Source organism: Camelus dromedarius, chromosome 20, assembly GCF_036321535.1.
Source record: "Camelus dromedarius isolate mCamDro1 chromosome 20, mCamDro1.pat, whole genome shotgun sequence".
In the NCBI taxonomy this organism is placed as follows: Eukaryota; Metazoa; Chordata; class Mammalia; order Artiodactyla; family Camelidae; genus Camelus; species Camelus dromedarius.
The window spans coordinates 6,158,185-6,175,732 of NC_087455.1; the positions used below are offsets into that span (position 1 = coordinate 6,158,185).

General features: G+C 47.4%; 1 protein-coding gene and 1 long non-coding RNA gene across 2 annotated transcripts in view; both read left to right on the plus strand.

The window, feature by feature from the left end:
• Positions 1 to 2,599: 2,599 nt before the first annotated feature.
• On the plus strand, positions 2,600 to 15,654 carry LOC135318712 (uncharacterized). Its single transcript, XR_010377009.1, has 3 exons — positions 2,600 to 2,849; positions 9,500 to 9,581; positions 10,456 to 15,654. It is a non-coding gene; the product is annotated as an uncharacterized LOC135318712 (long non-coding RNA).
• Positions 15,655 to 16,525: 871 nt separating this feature from the next.
• The window catches only part of ZFAT (zinc finger and AT-hook domain containing), a 137,075-nt gene continuing 136,052 nt past the window's right edge, over positions 16,526 to 17,548 (plus strand). The window contains exon 1 of the mRNA XM_031439670.2: positions 16,526 to 16,855. Coding sequence (XP_031295530.1) covers positions 16,837 to 16,855 — 19 coding nt within the window. The 5' untranslated portion in view covers positions 16,526 to 16,836. The remainder of the gene's footprint in view (positions 16,856 to 17,548) is intronic.

Genomic DNA, 17,548 nt, shown 5'->3' on the forward strand with positions numbered 1-17,548 from the left:
ACAGTATTTATTGGAGTCATTTATGGGCAGGAAAACTTCCCCCTTTAGAATCTAAATTCCCTGAGAAGAAGGAACCATGTCTGGTTTTGCTCAGCATTTCATCTCCAGCACAGACTTGGTGCTCAAATATTTGGAATACATGAATGGATTAATGATCAAATTAAAAGCTAATCCTCACCAGCTCCTCCCAAGACAACCATTAGTAATCTTACTGTATAGATAAGGAGACCAAAATACAGAAGGCTCAGGCTTGCCCAAGGCCAAACAGCTCAGCATTCAGATTTAGAGCTGCCTGATTTCAACACCTTGCTCAGGGACCTTGGGGAAGAAGCTGAGCGGAGTCATTTAGGGAAATTTGAGTCCTACTTATCTGTTTTCTTTGTTGATGCTTGTAAAATGATTTAGTTCTCTCGTTGATAGGAAACTGAGATAAAAACAGCACTAGGCTGGAGGAATGGAGATCATGATGATGCTCAGCCTTGGAATGTCCTGGGCATGAACGAAGCGGGCACCATGTGTCTACAGTAACAGATCAGCCAGGAAACTGGAACAGCAAGACAACGCAGAGCGATTTCCTTGCACAAAAATGGGGTTTGTGTGTGTGTGTGTGTGTGTGTCTTTATCTTGAGGGAACTGCATTCGTTACTTGAATAATTGGTGGGATGGGAAACCCATGGATCTCGTAGACAGTTACTAGGATAGGAGCTGAGAGACGGAGAGGTTCTCACTGTAGCAGTGTCAGACCCTTCGTGTATCCACCACCCACCGCCCTGCCCCCGGCGTATCAGCGGCCCCATCCCAGACCCAGTCTGACTTGAAACTAAAATGAACTAAATCAGCCTTGGCCCCTTGCTCTCCTGCTCAGATTCACCCCTAGTTCAGCCGCTGCCCCAGCTGGACAGTCCCAACCTGCATATGCAAGAAGAAACTGAAGGCGAGTCCTAAGAATTAGAGAGGGGGCTGTTTCCTTACTTACTCATTATTTTGTAGACACAGTCTTCGAGACCCCTGCCCCTCGGTGTTTTGCATCTATTTACCTTCATTTATCCCCGTGACTGAACACACAGAGCCCTGGCTGAAGTCTGAAGAGTGTCCCTACTTGTCTGAACAAGCCGCTGCTTTTGACCAGCTCACTATGAGTGCCTCTGCATTCACTGCCCCACTCTGCTCATCTTTATGGAATAATAATTACGGGAATTACAGAAGACCTAGGTTTTTAAACTAAAAAAAAGTTGTTCTAACAGCAAAGTATTAGAATCTTTTTTCAAGTGAAATCTTACAGGGCACCTCAATGTAGAGGTCAGATCGTCTTGTATTGGGGGGTTTTAGGGGACCTGGAGGCCAGTGCGTGCCAGCCCATCTCCAGGGAGCCGTGGGGAAGCCATCCCTCTCAAGTAACCACTCGATTCCACATGCAGCAAGGTTTGTGTAACTCAAGTGTCGACTCTGTTGAGAGTGAGCTCTCAGAGGACTGGCAGGGCCACCGTGTCCTCCTCTGAAGTGTTCGTTTGTGGTCCCCAAAACTCCTGATATGTGGACATGTCCACTTTTGCACATGGACAGAGATGGTGATGTTCAGTGTGGAACTCATGAGAAAGGACCCTTCAATGCTGGAAAGAATACACAAGCAAGTCCACCCGCCATCGGTGGCTGGAGTGTGGTCATTTTAAATCCTTTTTAACTCATATCACCTCTTCTCTCCCTCCCTACCATGTTCCCACTTTAATGACTGGGGTTCCATGACCATGGTCTTCACTCTCAGCCCCATGACCCTGTTAATGAACTTCAGTTCTAACATCTCGAGTCAGCAGAGCCTTGGTCCCTGCTCCCCAGCCTGCCTTTGACCCCAGCTTCCACCTGGAACTGGAGGCTGGGCCTTGTTCCCCCCCACTCCGCTCCCTGGAGCCGATGCCCTGCCTCCTGAGATGGCTACACGGTGCGACCGTCAGGGGCGGGCTTACGCGGCTGGCGTTCAATAGCATTCGACATTCTGTTGTTATTTTCACTTTTTAAAAATTGTGACTCATGTTTGTTTTGCACAACCCTGGAACCAGTTTTAAAAAAAAAGAAAACCATGTTTTAATCCTCTCAGGATTATGAGGTCAGCTTTCCTTTCATGGCAATGGCATGATATGTCATAGTGAACTCTGAGTTCATCGAATGTGCTTAATCTCTATTACAGGCCTCATGAGGGATTTATTGATCTTATTTTATAGCAAACAAACAAAAAAGCCGCCCCCTCAGGTTGCACTGCTCCCTCAGTATTTCATCTGCAGATGAGGGTATCAGAGGAAACCCCTTAATAAGTAAAAAGGTAACAAACTATGAAAACACACCCAAATACAAAAAAGCCAATTAGAACTGCTATTATAACGGTTACACTAAGTAGTCAAGTGTTGTCAAAGATCCCAGTGTTAGTTTCGTCTTGAATTTTAGAACAGAGTGCTTTCTGAAGAACATACTCATCTGATTGGACATGGTTCAGCCACACCCACTGTCCAGCTACAGTGCTGGTCTCACTGCTGCTCCCCACTGCACTTAGGCTCTCGGGGAAGCGTGCATGGCTCTTAGGAGGTTTTGTTTGGTTGTTCCTCCGATGTAAAGGGCCTCAGAACCCTTTAAGGCTCTGATAAAAGCTTGAGAGCCTTTCCTGAGGAAAAATGCCCATGCTAACAAAATTCTGTGGGTCATTTCAGGATGCTCCTATATCCCCCTCAAGCCATGGACCCGGATAAAAAGTCCCACTCAAGCATTTCTCCAGACCCGAAATAGGACGATGACGATGAAGTTGATACATGAGGAAGCACAAATTGGACAGCCGATCCCGATAAATCATGGAGCAGGAACAGGTGAGAAGCACCCAGTTGCACCCATGTGACTTCACTTCTGCAGCTCGCTCTGCACAGGACACACAGCAGGTGTGGCTTGCCCGCCCCCAGGGGGAGCTGCAGCGGTGGGAGGGGAGGCAGGACTGGGCTAGGCTGATCTGATAAGAGGATTAAGTTTCGGCTTCCCTCCCCCCACCCCTGATGCCTTCGGACAAGCAGCTGCGCCAGCTCTGCTCTTTCTCAGATGGAAAATGTCTCTCTTTGCCGGCAGCAGCCGCGTGCGGCGCCCCAGAGCCACCCGTCTCCCCAAAGCCGCGCGGTGCTTACACCTTTGCCCAGGCGGTGCCCCCTGTCGGCGGTGCCCCGCCCCTCCGGGCCGGTACCCATTTGCTCTTCAAGACTGGCTGAGGTTTCACCTCTGAGCTGTGGCCCTAACTGGCGATGGGTTTAACTGCTCCCTCCTGTGCGCTCCTGGCCCCAAGCCCACCCCTCTCTTCCTGTGCTCGCTACGCAGTAAGTGGGGAACCCTTACTGCAGTTATTTTGTCATTCCATTATCTTCTCCATCAAGAGAGCAAGCTTCTGGGGTGGGGTGGGGTGTGTATAGCTCAGTGGTAGAGCGCATGCTTAGCCTGCACGAGGTCCTGAGTTCAATCCCCAGTACCTCCGTTGAACAGAAAAAAAAGACAAACTTCCTGAGGACAAAGACCAGCTTCCTATATGGTGTCTAGCATATAACGATTACTTTATAAATGTTTCTGGGAGGCTAGAACTGGATTATTTATATGTGTGTGTGTGTGTGTGTGTGTGTGTGTATATATATAGTCAACCTATATAAAGATAGGGCACATGGAGGAGACAGACACCCTGGAGAGGCAACAAGTTCCTGAAAACTCCTTTCCTAAAAGTAAAGACTAGTCACAAGGGTACACGAGAGCAGCCTGAAGTGGAGGGGGCAGTGTGACACGGGGGCAGCTCGGAGCAGGGCACAGTTGGTGCACCTGGCAGGCCAGAGGCCCAGAACCTGGAGCCTGGACCCGGAGAGCAGCTTGGTGGCAGAGTCCTGGAGTGACTTCCTGGAGCAGGAAGGCGCCGTGGGGCTCCATCTGCCTTCCCCACATTCTGTAACAAGAGCTAGCACCTTGAAAGTTTAAGGTTTCCGTGCAGGGGTCTCATTTTCCAAATGCATCTCATAGACCTAATGTTTCTTAGGCTTTCGTTTTCTTTCCATTATACCTCTGGGCCTTAACCCTGGATTGAGACAGTCTGAGAGGAGGGGTGTGACAGGAGGAGGAACTTGACCAACACACGAGGCAGTTCTGGACAGACGAGAAGGGGATGTTCCATCAGCAGGAAACAGTCCTCAAAATGACTTCATGTTGTTGGAACCAGTATGTACCCTTTTCAGACTGGCCGCTTTCCCTTTAGCCATATGCATTTAAGTTTCATCCACGTAACTCCCAGTTTTTAACTGTTGAGAATGAATTGAAATTGTCACGAAGTACTGAAAGGTAGACCTTCATCCTACAGGTCTCTTAGTTGTATGGGGGCATAACTCTCTCTGGCTTTTGACAGACAGTATTGGAGGCAGGGGTTGGGGGAGAGGGAGAGATTCTTCTCAGAAGTGGACGCAAGCATGGGGGACAGATGGCTCCTGAAGGAGTCATGGCTTCCTGTTTCCAGTTTCCAGTTTCTGGTTCAAGCTCGTTCAAGCCCCTTCACCTTTAGTGTTCCTGCCTCACCCAGCATCCCACCTTGTTCTCACTCAGTCCTCTCTCCCCGACTCCCACCCACCCCACTTGCTTCAGAGAGAGAAAGCACAGTGAAAAATGCCCTGAATAGGCCCCATCTATGTCCTCCCTCTCGGCTGTGCCAGTGGCCAGTGTTTGTTTGCCCAGAAGCAGCCAGCGTAGCCATCCTGTAATAAGATTTAGCAGCCCTGGCTGCCGGCAGCCCAAGCCAGTGATAACTGGATAGTATTTCTTAGCACGGGGCTTACAGTTTATTTTTATACTCATGCAGCGTTCCTGTAAGAAGTACCATGTTTGCATTTAACACCGTGGAGCAGCTTAAGAACATGGGGTCGGAATCAGACAGTCCAGGGCTCAGATGGCATTGCTGCTGCCACTAACCAGCAGCATGATCCCAGCTAAATCCGTGCCGTCTCTGGGCCCCGGTTTTCTCATCTGCAAAAATAAGGCACAGTAATTCCTTCTCTGAGAGTTATCATGAAGACTGAATGTTGTATGTGGCTTGCACGGAAGTGTTCACTAAGGATTGATTCCTTGTCCTCACGGGGAGCTGGAGGCTGGGGTTTCAGTCTCAGTTTTGTTACCATCCAACTTCGTGACCAGGGACTAGTCATAAATCAGAGACCACAGGCCAACAGCTCCTCTGCTCCTACTTGTTCTAAAAGTTTTTATTGAAAACCTCTTTTTTAATCGAAAATCTTTTTATATACACTCAGAAAGTACACATATCATAACTCTGTACCTTGATAAATTTTCAAAAACCAAACACACTACGTACTCAGGGCCCAGATGAGAGCTAACATCCCCCAAACCTCCTCATTTCCCCTTCCAGTCACCCACCCTGCAAGGGCACAGCTGTCATGCTGACTTCCAACACCCTCGACAGAGCTCTGCCTGTGTTTGTACCTTATATAAACGGAGTCCTGCAGGATGCACTCGGGTCTGGCTTCTTTTGACCGACACTTTTTGAGATTCATCCATATTGTTGGATGTGGCTGTAGGTTGTCCATTTTTGTTACCATATGGTAGGGTTGGCATTCTAGAGCTGGCAAGCCAAATTCAACCTTCCAGCTCTTTTCAGAAATAAAGTTAAAAAAACCCCAAAACCCAGGACCATGCCGATTCTGTTCTGTACATGTTTAGGGCTGCATTGCACTACAGTGACAAAAGTTGAGAGGATCATAGGATCCACAAAGCTGAAAACACTATCTGGCCCTTTTCAGAAAAAGGTTTTGGATTCCTTCTGTGTAGTATTCCATTGTGTGAGTACACTGTAATGTATGTATTCATTCTACTGTTAATGAGCAGTTACGTAGTTTCCAAGTTGGGGCTGTGACGAGTCAACTGCTACGAACACCTCACATCCGTCTTTGGCTGAAGCATGTGTTTGCATTTCTGTTGAGTCTATTCCTGGGAGTGAATCTGTTAGATTATAGGGCAGAAGTAAGTTTAACCTTATTGAAAACCATCAACCAGTTTTCCAAAGTGGCTGTGCCGTTACGTCTCCCACAAGCAGTGTCGGAGAGATCCAGTTGCTCCTTGTGCCCTCAGCACTGGTATTTCCTGTCTTTATCACTGTAGCCGTTTCCCTGCCCCCATTCGGAGGCTTCTCTTCTCTCTATAAGTCATTTCTAGGGTTATGGTTGGACATGTCCAGGGATAGAACAGCCACTGCATCTAGGGGCAACTGTTTCATCTTTGGACACTTTGTTTTCCTAAGAAGCTCTTCTCCATATAGTCCCCTTTGGGATATTTAAAGATCAACACACGTGTCCCCACTTAATGCTGTCTTCTCCAGGGAAAGAAAACTAGACATTTCCAGCTTTTAAAAAAATTTTTTTTGGAGGGAGTAATTAGGTTTATTCATTTATGTTTTAGAGGAGGTTCTGGGGATTGAACGACCTTGTGTGTGCTAAGCATGTGCTCTGCCACTTGAGCTTTACTTCCCCCTCGCTTCTTTAACGTCGCTTGAAAAACATGGATTTACATGCTCCCATCATCCTGGTAGCCTGATGAAAATAAGTAGGCTTAGCATCTCTGGGATTCAGTTTCCCCATCCATAAAATAAGGAAGTTTGATTAAAAGATCTTTAAAGTCATTTTACCTCCAACATTCTGTGTTAAACCTGGGAACCTTTGCAGAGGTGCCCACATACATTTCTCAGCAGGGGACCCCCCTCCCTCAAATGTTCCCATTAACATTTATCTGCTGACAGTAGAAACTAGAGATATTTATTCATTCAATTTCTCTTCCTTCCAACAAATAGCTTCTGAGTGCCAAGGATGGTCCCAGTGCAGCAGAAGGATTCAGAACAGCGAGACTGATCTAGGTTTCTCCTGTTAAACACCACAGCTCCGGCAGGAAGCCGGAGGGGAAAGTGGACTGTGTGCCTGGGGGACCCGTATCATCCACGGGAGGTTGTAACTGTGCCAAATGCATTTTAAAAAGGCTAGAGTCATGGGAAATGTCAACACTGATGAAGATCACCCGAGGCTGGAGGGTGACTGGGGGAGGGAGGAGGGGATGCTTGCCTAAGCCTGGTCACTGGGGGAGTGTGGCCGGAGGCATTAGTCCCTCTGAAAATGGGAGAATGCAGGTTTCACCCTCAGCCTTCTCAGGATTTATCTTGTTTGCAGCAAATGATTCCCAGGCCAGGCTGCTCTCTGCTTTTTCCCTGACCTAAGTGTCAGTGGTGTGTAAGGACCAGAGAACAGGTCAGCAAGTCTGGGTCATAGGCCCCTCTGATATTTGAATTTTGCAGAGACCAGCCCTAATTTAAATGACCCGAAAGCTGTCAAAATGTGAAGGCAGAAGAGAGGAAATGAAAATACTAATTAGATTGGCAAGATATCAAATTCCACAGGGTCTAATAGGAACACTGCTTTGAATTTTTTTTAAAGAAAACCTATCTGTTGTGTGTTCATTCATCTAAGCCTCACAATTTAAGCCCATGCCGTAGAGATGATCACCTTTGTTTTATGAATGGGGCAACTGAGACACTGAAAGTTTTAGAACTTGACTGGGGCCCCAGTTTCTAAGTGGGGAGCCAGGATTACGAGCTCAGGCTGCCTGGCTTTACAGGCATTGCTCTTAATCACGATGCTTCTACGAACACGGTCACAGGGCTTCATGTTTGCAAGGAAACCTTCACCTACAGGTCAGAACTGGAGGCCTGGCAGCTTGGCTGACTCTGGTGTTGCAGTGTGAGCTGTATGAAATCCCAGGGGGAGCTTCCTCACCTAACTCTCCCCAGTTTTGCTAAAGGGCCAAAGAATGGTGCCTCAGGGTCACAGGGCTCCCTAGTGTCAATTACACTGTCAATGATAGTGACGTAAAAAGATCACCCCATGGAGGCAAGGAAGTTCCCAGAGGAGAAGCCGGATGCTGTCATAAGAAGGGGTCCAGAGGAGTGGACATTCTCCACGGAGTCAGCATGACTTGCCCAAGGTCGCACAGCCAACAAATGGCAGAATCAAACTTGAACTTAAATCTGTCTTATATCAAAGCTCAAGATAAAAAAAAAATGACCTTTTTATGCCACACCTCAAATGACAGGATCTTCTGTCTTTTCTCTTCAGCTAAGCACGCAGTCGGCTAGTTGTTTAGAAAGTGAATTCTTGAGTACACTTTTCCAGAGTTTTTCTGTGGCTTCACGATGGAATGAGTGGTAGATTGTATTAATGGTCCTGATTCTTCACTCTCCCCTGTGGGAACACCTTTGTCCTGGGAATGGACCGTCTCTCACCAGAAAGCTGAGTGTATTTCCCTTCCTGTTGGTCCTGAGCTTGGCTGTGTAGTACTTGCTTTGGTCAGTGAAATGGGAGGAGAGACTTGAAAAGGCACTTGACATTTCTCCTTCTCTTTTTGGCTTTTGCCATCATCATGAGAAGGACATACCTAGGCTAACTCATGTCCCAGCCATGCTCAGCAGGGTCCCCATCCAACCTGCACAAAATAAAAAATGATCGTTGCATTATGCCTCCAGCCGTGGGGCTGTTTGTATGCAGCCAAGTCTAACTGGCGCGCTTGTTCTTTGATGCATCTTTCCCCGAGTGCTATAAATACACGTCCAGTTCGATAAATTAATGTCACTGTCTTGACTGTTTCTTTTGCTAAAAGTAAGTTGTCCACCCACCAGTTTGTGAGCCAGCCCGCACAAATCCTTCCCCCAAACTGTCAATGAACGTTGCGTTTGCATGCAAACAAGCTTTGAAACATGACAAACTTTTCCTTTTCTTTTTCTCGTTGTTCACGTGGCCTGCGTGCTAGTTAAGCGCATGTCCTGATTTTGCTGTAATAGGAAGGCTGTGCGAGGTCAGCTCATCTGCATCTCTATTTGTAAATGTCTGTAAATGACTGACCATCATTTTTTTTTAATGTATTTTCTTTCATTTATTTTTTTTTTTGATGTGGGGAGGTAATTAGGTTTAATTATTTTTAGAGGAGGTACTGGGGATTGAACCCAGGACCTCGGGCATGCTAAACTTGCCCTCTACTGCTTGAGCTATACCCTCCCCTGGCCATCACTCTTTATTTATAAAGGAATTAGTTGAGATGGAGTAGTTCAATGGAATAGATGTGTGTTCTTTCCTTACAACACAATTTTCCTGAGAAGAATGTTTAAGGATTGTTTTCAGTTTGTAAATATGATAATTAGTGTATGAAAATTTAGGAATTGCCACAATTTCAAAACTGAAAATTAAAGTCATATATCTTATTTGACCTCCCACTTAAAAAAAAATCCAAAGCAAGTCACTTGGGGAAAATATAGAATTAATTTTTAAAAATCACAAATTCAATAAAAAGAGAAAGGATGTGATATTGCATGTAATTTATTTTCAGATATTTCAGCATAAACACTGTGATATGTCTGTGTGCAAGCAGATTTTAATATAGCCTCTAAAATGTTTCCTTTTGAAAGCCTTGCTCAGGAATGCAGACGTCAGGAGTGCTGCTACGAGCTGTGGAAACCTTCAGGTAGATCACTGGCCCCGCTTTTACAGGTAAGAGGGGCGGCTCCAGATCTTGTTTGGGCAGGTCTCCTGCGCAGGCGTACCTGTGTGGCATGGGTGGGGTGTGCACCCTGTCCAGGGTGCTGCTCCGGACTAGAATGTGTCCTGCTTCAGAGCTGGGGGTCTCACTTCCAGTCTACCAGAATGTTTACTGAACCTTGCCTCTTGATTATTGGTGTACCTACTTCACATGACTCTTCCAAGATCTGTCAGAGGCTGTGGGGCAGAGTGGGACCTCACAGACTTTTAGGAAGTGTTTACCTGCCTGCTTCTGGGTCTGCTTGCTTATAAGCGTTTGCCCTGTGCTTCTAAACGCTTTGCACAATTGCGTTTGAGACTTGCTTTCACTGTACAGGCCACATGGCAGTGATTTCCAGAGAGCCTCACAGACAGACCACCCCCTTCCTACCTATGATTGCAGGAGGCTGCCCGTATCTACCAAAGAGAACCAAGTAGTTTCAAAAGGCCATTAGCCTTAGGGAAAATATTTAAAAATTAAAGAACATTTTAATACTGGAAATCTCAAAAAATGTTAACAGAATTGTGCACTAATAGTATATACAGATGAGGTACATTTCAGATGCCCCCATGTTCAGGACTCATTGCCGCACCGGGTACAGCCTGTCTTCTCAGTCCCAGGAGACGGGAGTACCCAAAAGCCTGCTCATAGTAAAGCTAAAAGAACAAAAATGTATTTTTGATAATGATACTTATCATCATGAAGTAGATTGGGGGAGCAAACTGCAGCCCCGGGACCACATCCCACCTGCAGCCTGTTTTTGTAAACAGTCTTATTGGACCGTGAAGCAGTTACTTGTGCTATAAAGAAGCAAATGGACTAGAACATTCATTCCCTCCATTCTAGGTCCTCCTCCTCCACCAGGTTTGATTTGGGCTGGAAAGGTATGTATGATTTTTTTTTTTTAATGGAGGTACTAGGGATTGAACCCAAGACCTTGTGCACATCTCCGAGGGGGCCGTGACTCCCAGAAGGATGCTCACAGGATGCTCAGAGGAACCCCCAGGGACACACGGAATGCCCTGGGCTCAAACACAAGCCAGCAGTCAGTGGAAGATGGCATCTCCCAGCAAAGACCTGGGCCAGGCGGCTCAGCACATAACAGTTTCCAGCAGGCTCTCCTGCACGCCACACTTCAGGCTAAACACACACTACAGGGCTGTGCTTCGCCCCGCCCCGCTGCCTCTCTGCACGCTCCCCAGGGACTCAGGTGAGAAACGGCTTCTCCCCACCGTACAGCCCTTGGCACTTATTCCGGGGACAATTCTTTAGAGCCTGAGGTGGATGACAGAGGGGTCGTGCAGAGAGGGGCCTGGGCTAATTGCCATGAGGCCCTGTTTCCAGTCCCGAGGGGCCTGTTGTCTGTGTGCCATCAGGAAAGTCACCCCTTCTGTTTGCTGTGCTGCCTCTGCACGCCCTCCCTGCCCTCCAGGACGGTGGTGACGGTTATGTGAAATGATGAGCGTGGAAGGGCTGGGAAGACTCTAGAAGTCTGGGCCCGTGTTGTCAAGCAGCAGGGAAATGCCTGCTCACTTGCCACCTCCAGGGCTTCCTGCACGCCGCCGCCTGCGGCCAGGCCCTCCCTGGGCGCGCCTTCTCGGTGCTGCTTGCTCCCGCAGCCTCCTTTCTTCTTCAGCATACCTCCTGTGGTTGGAGGACAGCTTGGAGTCCACCCAGAGGTCTGTTTATCTCAGTCCCTGGTTGCTTCTGGGGAAACCAGCTAACGACGCTGCCTTCCTCCAAACTGACACAAAATCCTCCCTGAAACTTAAGTTCCAGCTTCTCACAGGTGATGTACCATGTTGGAGATCTATTCCTGCCACACTTAGTGGGTTAAATCAGCAACATTTTATATATAATTTCTCACAACTCTGTGGGTTGATTAGGCTCAGCTGGGTAGTGCCACGTGGAGTAGCCAGTGTCACTCATGTGGCTGCGTCGGCTGGGGAGAAGCTGGGACTCGAGTGGCCGGGGGAGAGTCCCTTATTCTCTGGGTTCTCTTGTCACGTGGCCTCGGTGTTTGATAGTCTAGCATGAACTTCCCTCCAGCTTGATGGCTGGCTTCCAAGGGTAGCGTTCCAAGAGGCCCAGACCCAAAGTGCCAGTGCTGGTCCGGCGTCTGCTTGTGTCCCATTGGCCAAAGAAAGTCACATGGCCAACCCCAAAGTCAGCGCGGGAGGGGCTCCTGAAGGCTGTGATGGCAGGGAGGCATGGTTATCGGAGTCACTGGGGGCTGCCATTGTAGGACTGCCCGCAGACACCTCTCCTTTCTGTCTGCCTTTACCAGAGCAATGAAGACCCTGTGTGGTGCAGGGTCTACTTGGCTCAGGTGAAGACATGTCCAGCTGCTCTACAATTTCCTCTTCCCTTCTCCCTCCAAAACAAGACCCTGCACAAACCACCAGCCTCTCTCTGAAGATTTCTTGCACATTCGCATCCTGCTGGGTTCACTCCAGTGTTCGTCCCTCGATCCAGCCTCCAGCTCTCCAGCCCTCTCCCTTCCGTCCATGACTGTGCCTGGGCCCCTGCGATGGCACTCCGCTGGGCTCTGGCAGGGCTCCGTTTTATCCTCCTTGGTGCTGATCTAAGGCCACCCTCCCCCTTTTTTCACATGGCCCAGTTACTACTGCTTGTGGTCGGTTTACACAACATTTATTATACTTATAAATCTGTTAACTTTTTAAAGGGTAAACTATTTAAACACAATTGATAAACTTAAAACCTCACAGAACAAATTTCCTTAAACATTTACACACTTAGTCCAATTACCCTGTTTCAACACAACTATGAGTCTAATATAACTTCTCCTGAATGCTTCAAATGCCTTCACAACACAGACGTTTTTACTGCACCCATATTAAGCTTCTTTGTAAAAATCATAACTACTGATTTGACCAGCTTCTTTGTTCGCGATGTAAAACTTATTTTTGTACTTTTCCGGGATTGTCATATCAGACCCAAAAGAGAAACAGTATCTCCTTCCCTGGGCACATGGAAATCACAGCCTCTGGATCACTGATTGATGGATTCTTAGTGGGAATACTGAATCCTTCAAGGTGACTCAAATGGCAGGAGACAATTGCTGGTCTCAGATCAGGTTAAACTTGCTAAGTCAAAAGGACTTATAAACAAGTTCTTGCAATCTTTACTTCCATGTCCATTTAATTTTGGGTACATGATATTTTGCCTCAGTTTACAATTAACTTCAGTATGCCTTATTAGCATTCATTATAATTAGCCGGGCCATAGAGCAGTTTAATCTGTCAGCCATTCTCCTAGGACATCTGGCGAATCCATTAACTGGCAACATCAATTATTGAACCCTCTTCTACCTGGTTACTTATGAGACCACTGGTTTTGACCTGCCCTTTCTGATTTTGGTACAGTTCCTACCCTTTCTGGAAATCTTTGACTTACAGTAAGTTTATCTGCTCTTCTCAAGTTGTACAAATATACCATTTCATAAACAGGTATACAGAACTTCAAGTAAGAAACACAATCCTCTAGATTCCAAAGTTACCTACCTAATAAAATATCCTGTTTTCATCCTTTCTTTAGGAATTATTATAACTAGCTTTGTCATTGCCCATAATATTAATTTTTCCTTTGTGATCATTAAAGACTCATGGCTATTCACAGATTCAACTTGTTCTTGTAAATCAACAACTGCACAGCTAGTTACTCTTTGTGACATCCAAGTTGTCACAACCTGACCACAGGAGCCCTCTTTTCTTTTCAGCTGCCTCCTTTGTCCTTTCAGCAACAGCCCAGGGTTTTAGGCAGCAGCCTAGTTTTCTAGCAACAGCAAGATGTCTCGGGCCACCCTCATTTCCCCTTGCTCCCAGACGTGGACTCAGCTTCTTTGAAGGAGCCCTAGACACCACTAGCGAAAAGTGCTACTGTGAGATCAATGTGTGGGTGCTGAGGGCACAGGTGGGCTGGTGACGGGAGGGCACTCAGCAGCCACAGAAAAGAAAGAGCTGGAAAAGACATTGCTTCCTAAGGTCATAATTATGTTCTCAAACTGCTCTAACATTACAACACCCCTTTCTTTTATACAATTTTAAATGGATTTTCTCTACAACGTGCCTGTTCAGCTTTGATGACGCTTCACTCAGACTGTGAGCATCCCAGCCTCTGATTGTATCGTTGCGGTGTGCAAGGCCCATTATTTTGAGGTTCCTCATATGTATCCTTTACCAAAACCTGCTTTCAAGAAAGCATCTTATAAAATTATTGTATATATATTGTTTTCATGTAAATGCATGTTTTTCATATACCTATTAGACATAATTATACAATTATTTACACAAATGTATTCAATTATGTAAATATATTATTATATAACCAAATACCATTTCATGTTGATACATTTATTGGCACAAATTCACTCCCGTGCTAGCCTTGAGAGGCTGATGGCCACCAGAGGGCCATCTGGGAAGCTGCCTGCCTCTAGGAACTGTTGCTGAAGCAGGATACCATTAATTACACAATTTTGAGCAATTTATATTTAATTCTACAAACCCACCTTCATTAATTGAAGGCAGTTTGAAATAGTACACAAATGGAAAGAGTAAAGGTGTCTGCCAACTGAAATGTGCAAATTAGTCAGCAAGCCAGGGACGCTCTCATCCCAGCATTTGCAAATCTGGTTCCATAGACAGGGACTCTTCCTCTTTTCTGAATGCCTGTGGCCAGGACAGTTTTCCGTAACAAGAGATGCTCAGTGACTCTTCTCTGAGAAGGAAGAAAACGCCATGGGAATAATGGAGAAAACCATAGCCATCTGAATAATTAATCCAGGGCTGCCATTCATAATCCACAATTTCTTTTTTAATTTGACTCTATTAACATTCTGAGGCAATTGGGTTTTGAGATAAACTTTAACTGCTTCATTTCCAAAATTCATTTTGTTCACAACATCCAGGAGCAATCCATCTGCTAATCAATAACTAACACTCAAATGCTGCTGCCAGAAAAGCAAGCCAGCACAAAACCAATACTGTCGGCAACTCAGAACAACTAATTTCCTGACAGAAATCGATTCACAGCAAAATAGTGGTTATTGCAAATATTTATTGTTCTGAAAGGGAAAGCTTATCAATGAAGCTTTTTGAGCAGTTCATTTCCAAATGAAAGGTGGTGATGGGCTTCACCCAGCCATCCAACTTTGGGACATAGGATGTGATGGGTGTGCAGCAATCACCCTACCATTGCCTTGGAATCGGCTCTTTCTGGGGTGTGGTGGGTAGTGTGGGTACATCCCAGGTGGCCCTGTGGTAAAGTGGGGAGAATTCTGGCCATGGAGATACCAGTTCCACACCTGGGTCTTCATCGGCTTGCTGTGTGATCTCAGAAAGCCACATAACCTCTCTGAACATTCCTTTTCTTTTAGGAAAGAAGGATAATCCTATCTGTCCAATTTCACTTCCCCTCCTCAGTTGTTGTGAGGATTAAATGAAGGGGTCAGGGGAGGAGCTATCTCTGAACATATATCTGATGGACTGGGTAAAACTGGGGTCTTAACAATGACTCATTTCCCAAGAACAGGATTAAGGCGCAAGACAGAAGTCTGACAGACTATCCTAAAGCTCAGTGTTCAAGGGAGTTTTACTAACTGGAAAACAAGTGACAACAGGAACAGAAGGGATGACTGAGTAGCACAAGTGTGCAGAAAGGAGCTGGGAACAAGGATGGAAGAGACCTGCACGGCTTCTCTGCTCAAGAAGCACACGGTCCAGCTCACGGGGTGAGGGCTGCGCAAACGGATAAACACAACGGGCGCGGGGACGATGTGCAGGAAGGACTAATGGGGACGTGGGAACGCACAGACATGCGCTGAAGGAGGATTTCTCAAGTTGGGCAGCAAAGTAGGGAGGTTACTCCAGGAAAAGACAACAGGCAGATTAGCATTTCAGGAGAACCGTAAAAGTAAATCAGAATTTCCCAGGTTTCTCACTTGAAGTTCACGTTTACATTTTTTTGCTTTGTCTCTGTACCACATCGCATGTACCATTGTAAATTGACGAATTTTTAAAGTAAATAAACTGGGTTTAAAAAGAAAACTCTATACAATTACTACCATAAATGAAAACCTGTATCATTTGTTACAAACTAATTGTGACAGCTAAACTTAAAAATAGAAGCAACACCAACTCATTAATTAGTCCAACAGATAACTGTCAGGTTCTTCCAGTTTCTGAGGCCAAGGAGGTGACCAAGACGAGATCGAGATAAATTAATGTTACACAGTAATAGATACGATGCAGAAAATAGAAAGTGATTTAGGAGGGTTACTTTGGATGGGGTGGTCCAGGAGGGCCGGCTAGATGTCATTTGAGCAGAGATCTGAAGGAAGTGGTAGACTAACCACCTTAACACCAAAAAGGAAAATGAGGTCATTACGTCTCAACCAGATACTGTTGCCTGCAGAAGGAAGGCTGTGAGCCAGGTTCAGGGAGATGAGCAAGTGCTAGGGACGCGTGCTCACACCCAACTGAGGCTTTCTGCAAGACGATCAGGAGGACGGAGCGCAGGCAGTTGCTCTGTCAAGGTGGTTCCAGGTTGTCTAATTCTGTCTATGGCTAAATCAAGTCGGGTACTCCCAGCGGAAAGCATCCCAGTTCAGGAAAAACTGCAACATTTGAGAAGGGGGCAGGCTGTGACCATTCCAACCGACAAGTTAGTAAACCGAGGTCAAGACAAGTTAAAGCGCTGACAACTGGAACGCGAACGCTGAACTCCTTCCACGTCCAGCCCAGTGGCTCCACATCGGGTGGGTCCAAGGATGGGCCGGCAGGTAGCTGCAGGTTCGGGGTAGAACTGGGAAGACTCCCAAACCTGCAACCCGTTTCCAGGCATCCCGTTAGCTCCTTCTCAGGAGAGGCTCAAAACGCGGAGCGACGGAATCCGCGGAACGGGGCGCAAAGCACAGCCGCGGATCTGAGCATGCGCAGTAGCCCGGCCCAGCCTGGCCGCGCTCGGCGCTGGGGGAGGGTCATCGAGGCTGACGTCCGCGACGCCGGCGTCAGCGCCCCTGAAGAGGAGGGCAAAGACTCCATCCGCCATGTTGGATGCCGCAGATTCGCCATAACCGCGCCGGCTCTTTTCTTAAAAAAATAAAAATAAAAAGCGAAGCATCAGCGAGTTGCCCCGCCTTCTCGGTCGGCGCGGGAGGGGGCCCGGAAGGGCCCGAGGCTTTTTTTCCTCCGCGGTGGGGGCGTTGCCATGGAGACGCGGGCGGCAGGTGAGCCGGGCTGGGGGTTGGGGTGGGGATAAGGTGGGGGAGGGGCGCAGCGCGGCGCGCGGGAAGTCGTTGCGAGCTTGCTGTCGGGAAGAAGCGCGCGGGCCGCCGGGCGGCGGAGGGATCTGCGGCCCAGGACGGAGAGCGGACGTAGCGGCGTGCTTCGACAGCACGTTCAGTCGCTGGCAGTATCCCGCCGCCTTAGGTTTTTATTTAAAAAAGAACGAGGGTGCTCTCTGAAGAACAAGCAAGGGGAAGCAGTACGCGCGTGCGGCTCCGTTTCCAAGGCAACGGACAGGGCCGTGCGACCAGCGCAGGCGTCCTGGCGGGCGGGAGGTTCGAATCCCAGGGCTGCCAACTCTCAGGCCAAGTGGTCCCTGGCTGGGCCTCCTTCTTGCTTGGTCTCAGTTTCCTCCTCTGTGAAATGGGTAGCTCCTTTAGGCCCACGTACTTGGCCAGGATGTTTTGAAGGGACCAGATTCATCCGAGCTACTGAAGGAAAGCTGCTTTGTATCCTATAGAGGGAGACATGAACGCCAAGGGTTAGTTGTTGCTACTCGTAACGCTGTAATACCCTGTGATAATTTATCCTATACTTGCCACCTAGCTCAGTGGGCCCTCAACCTTTATTGTGAAGCTGAAATGTCACCTCCTCCAGGCAGCCGTCTCTGGCTTCTCGGCGGAAGCAGCCTTTCT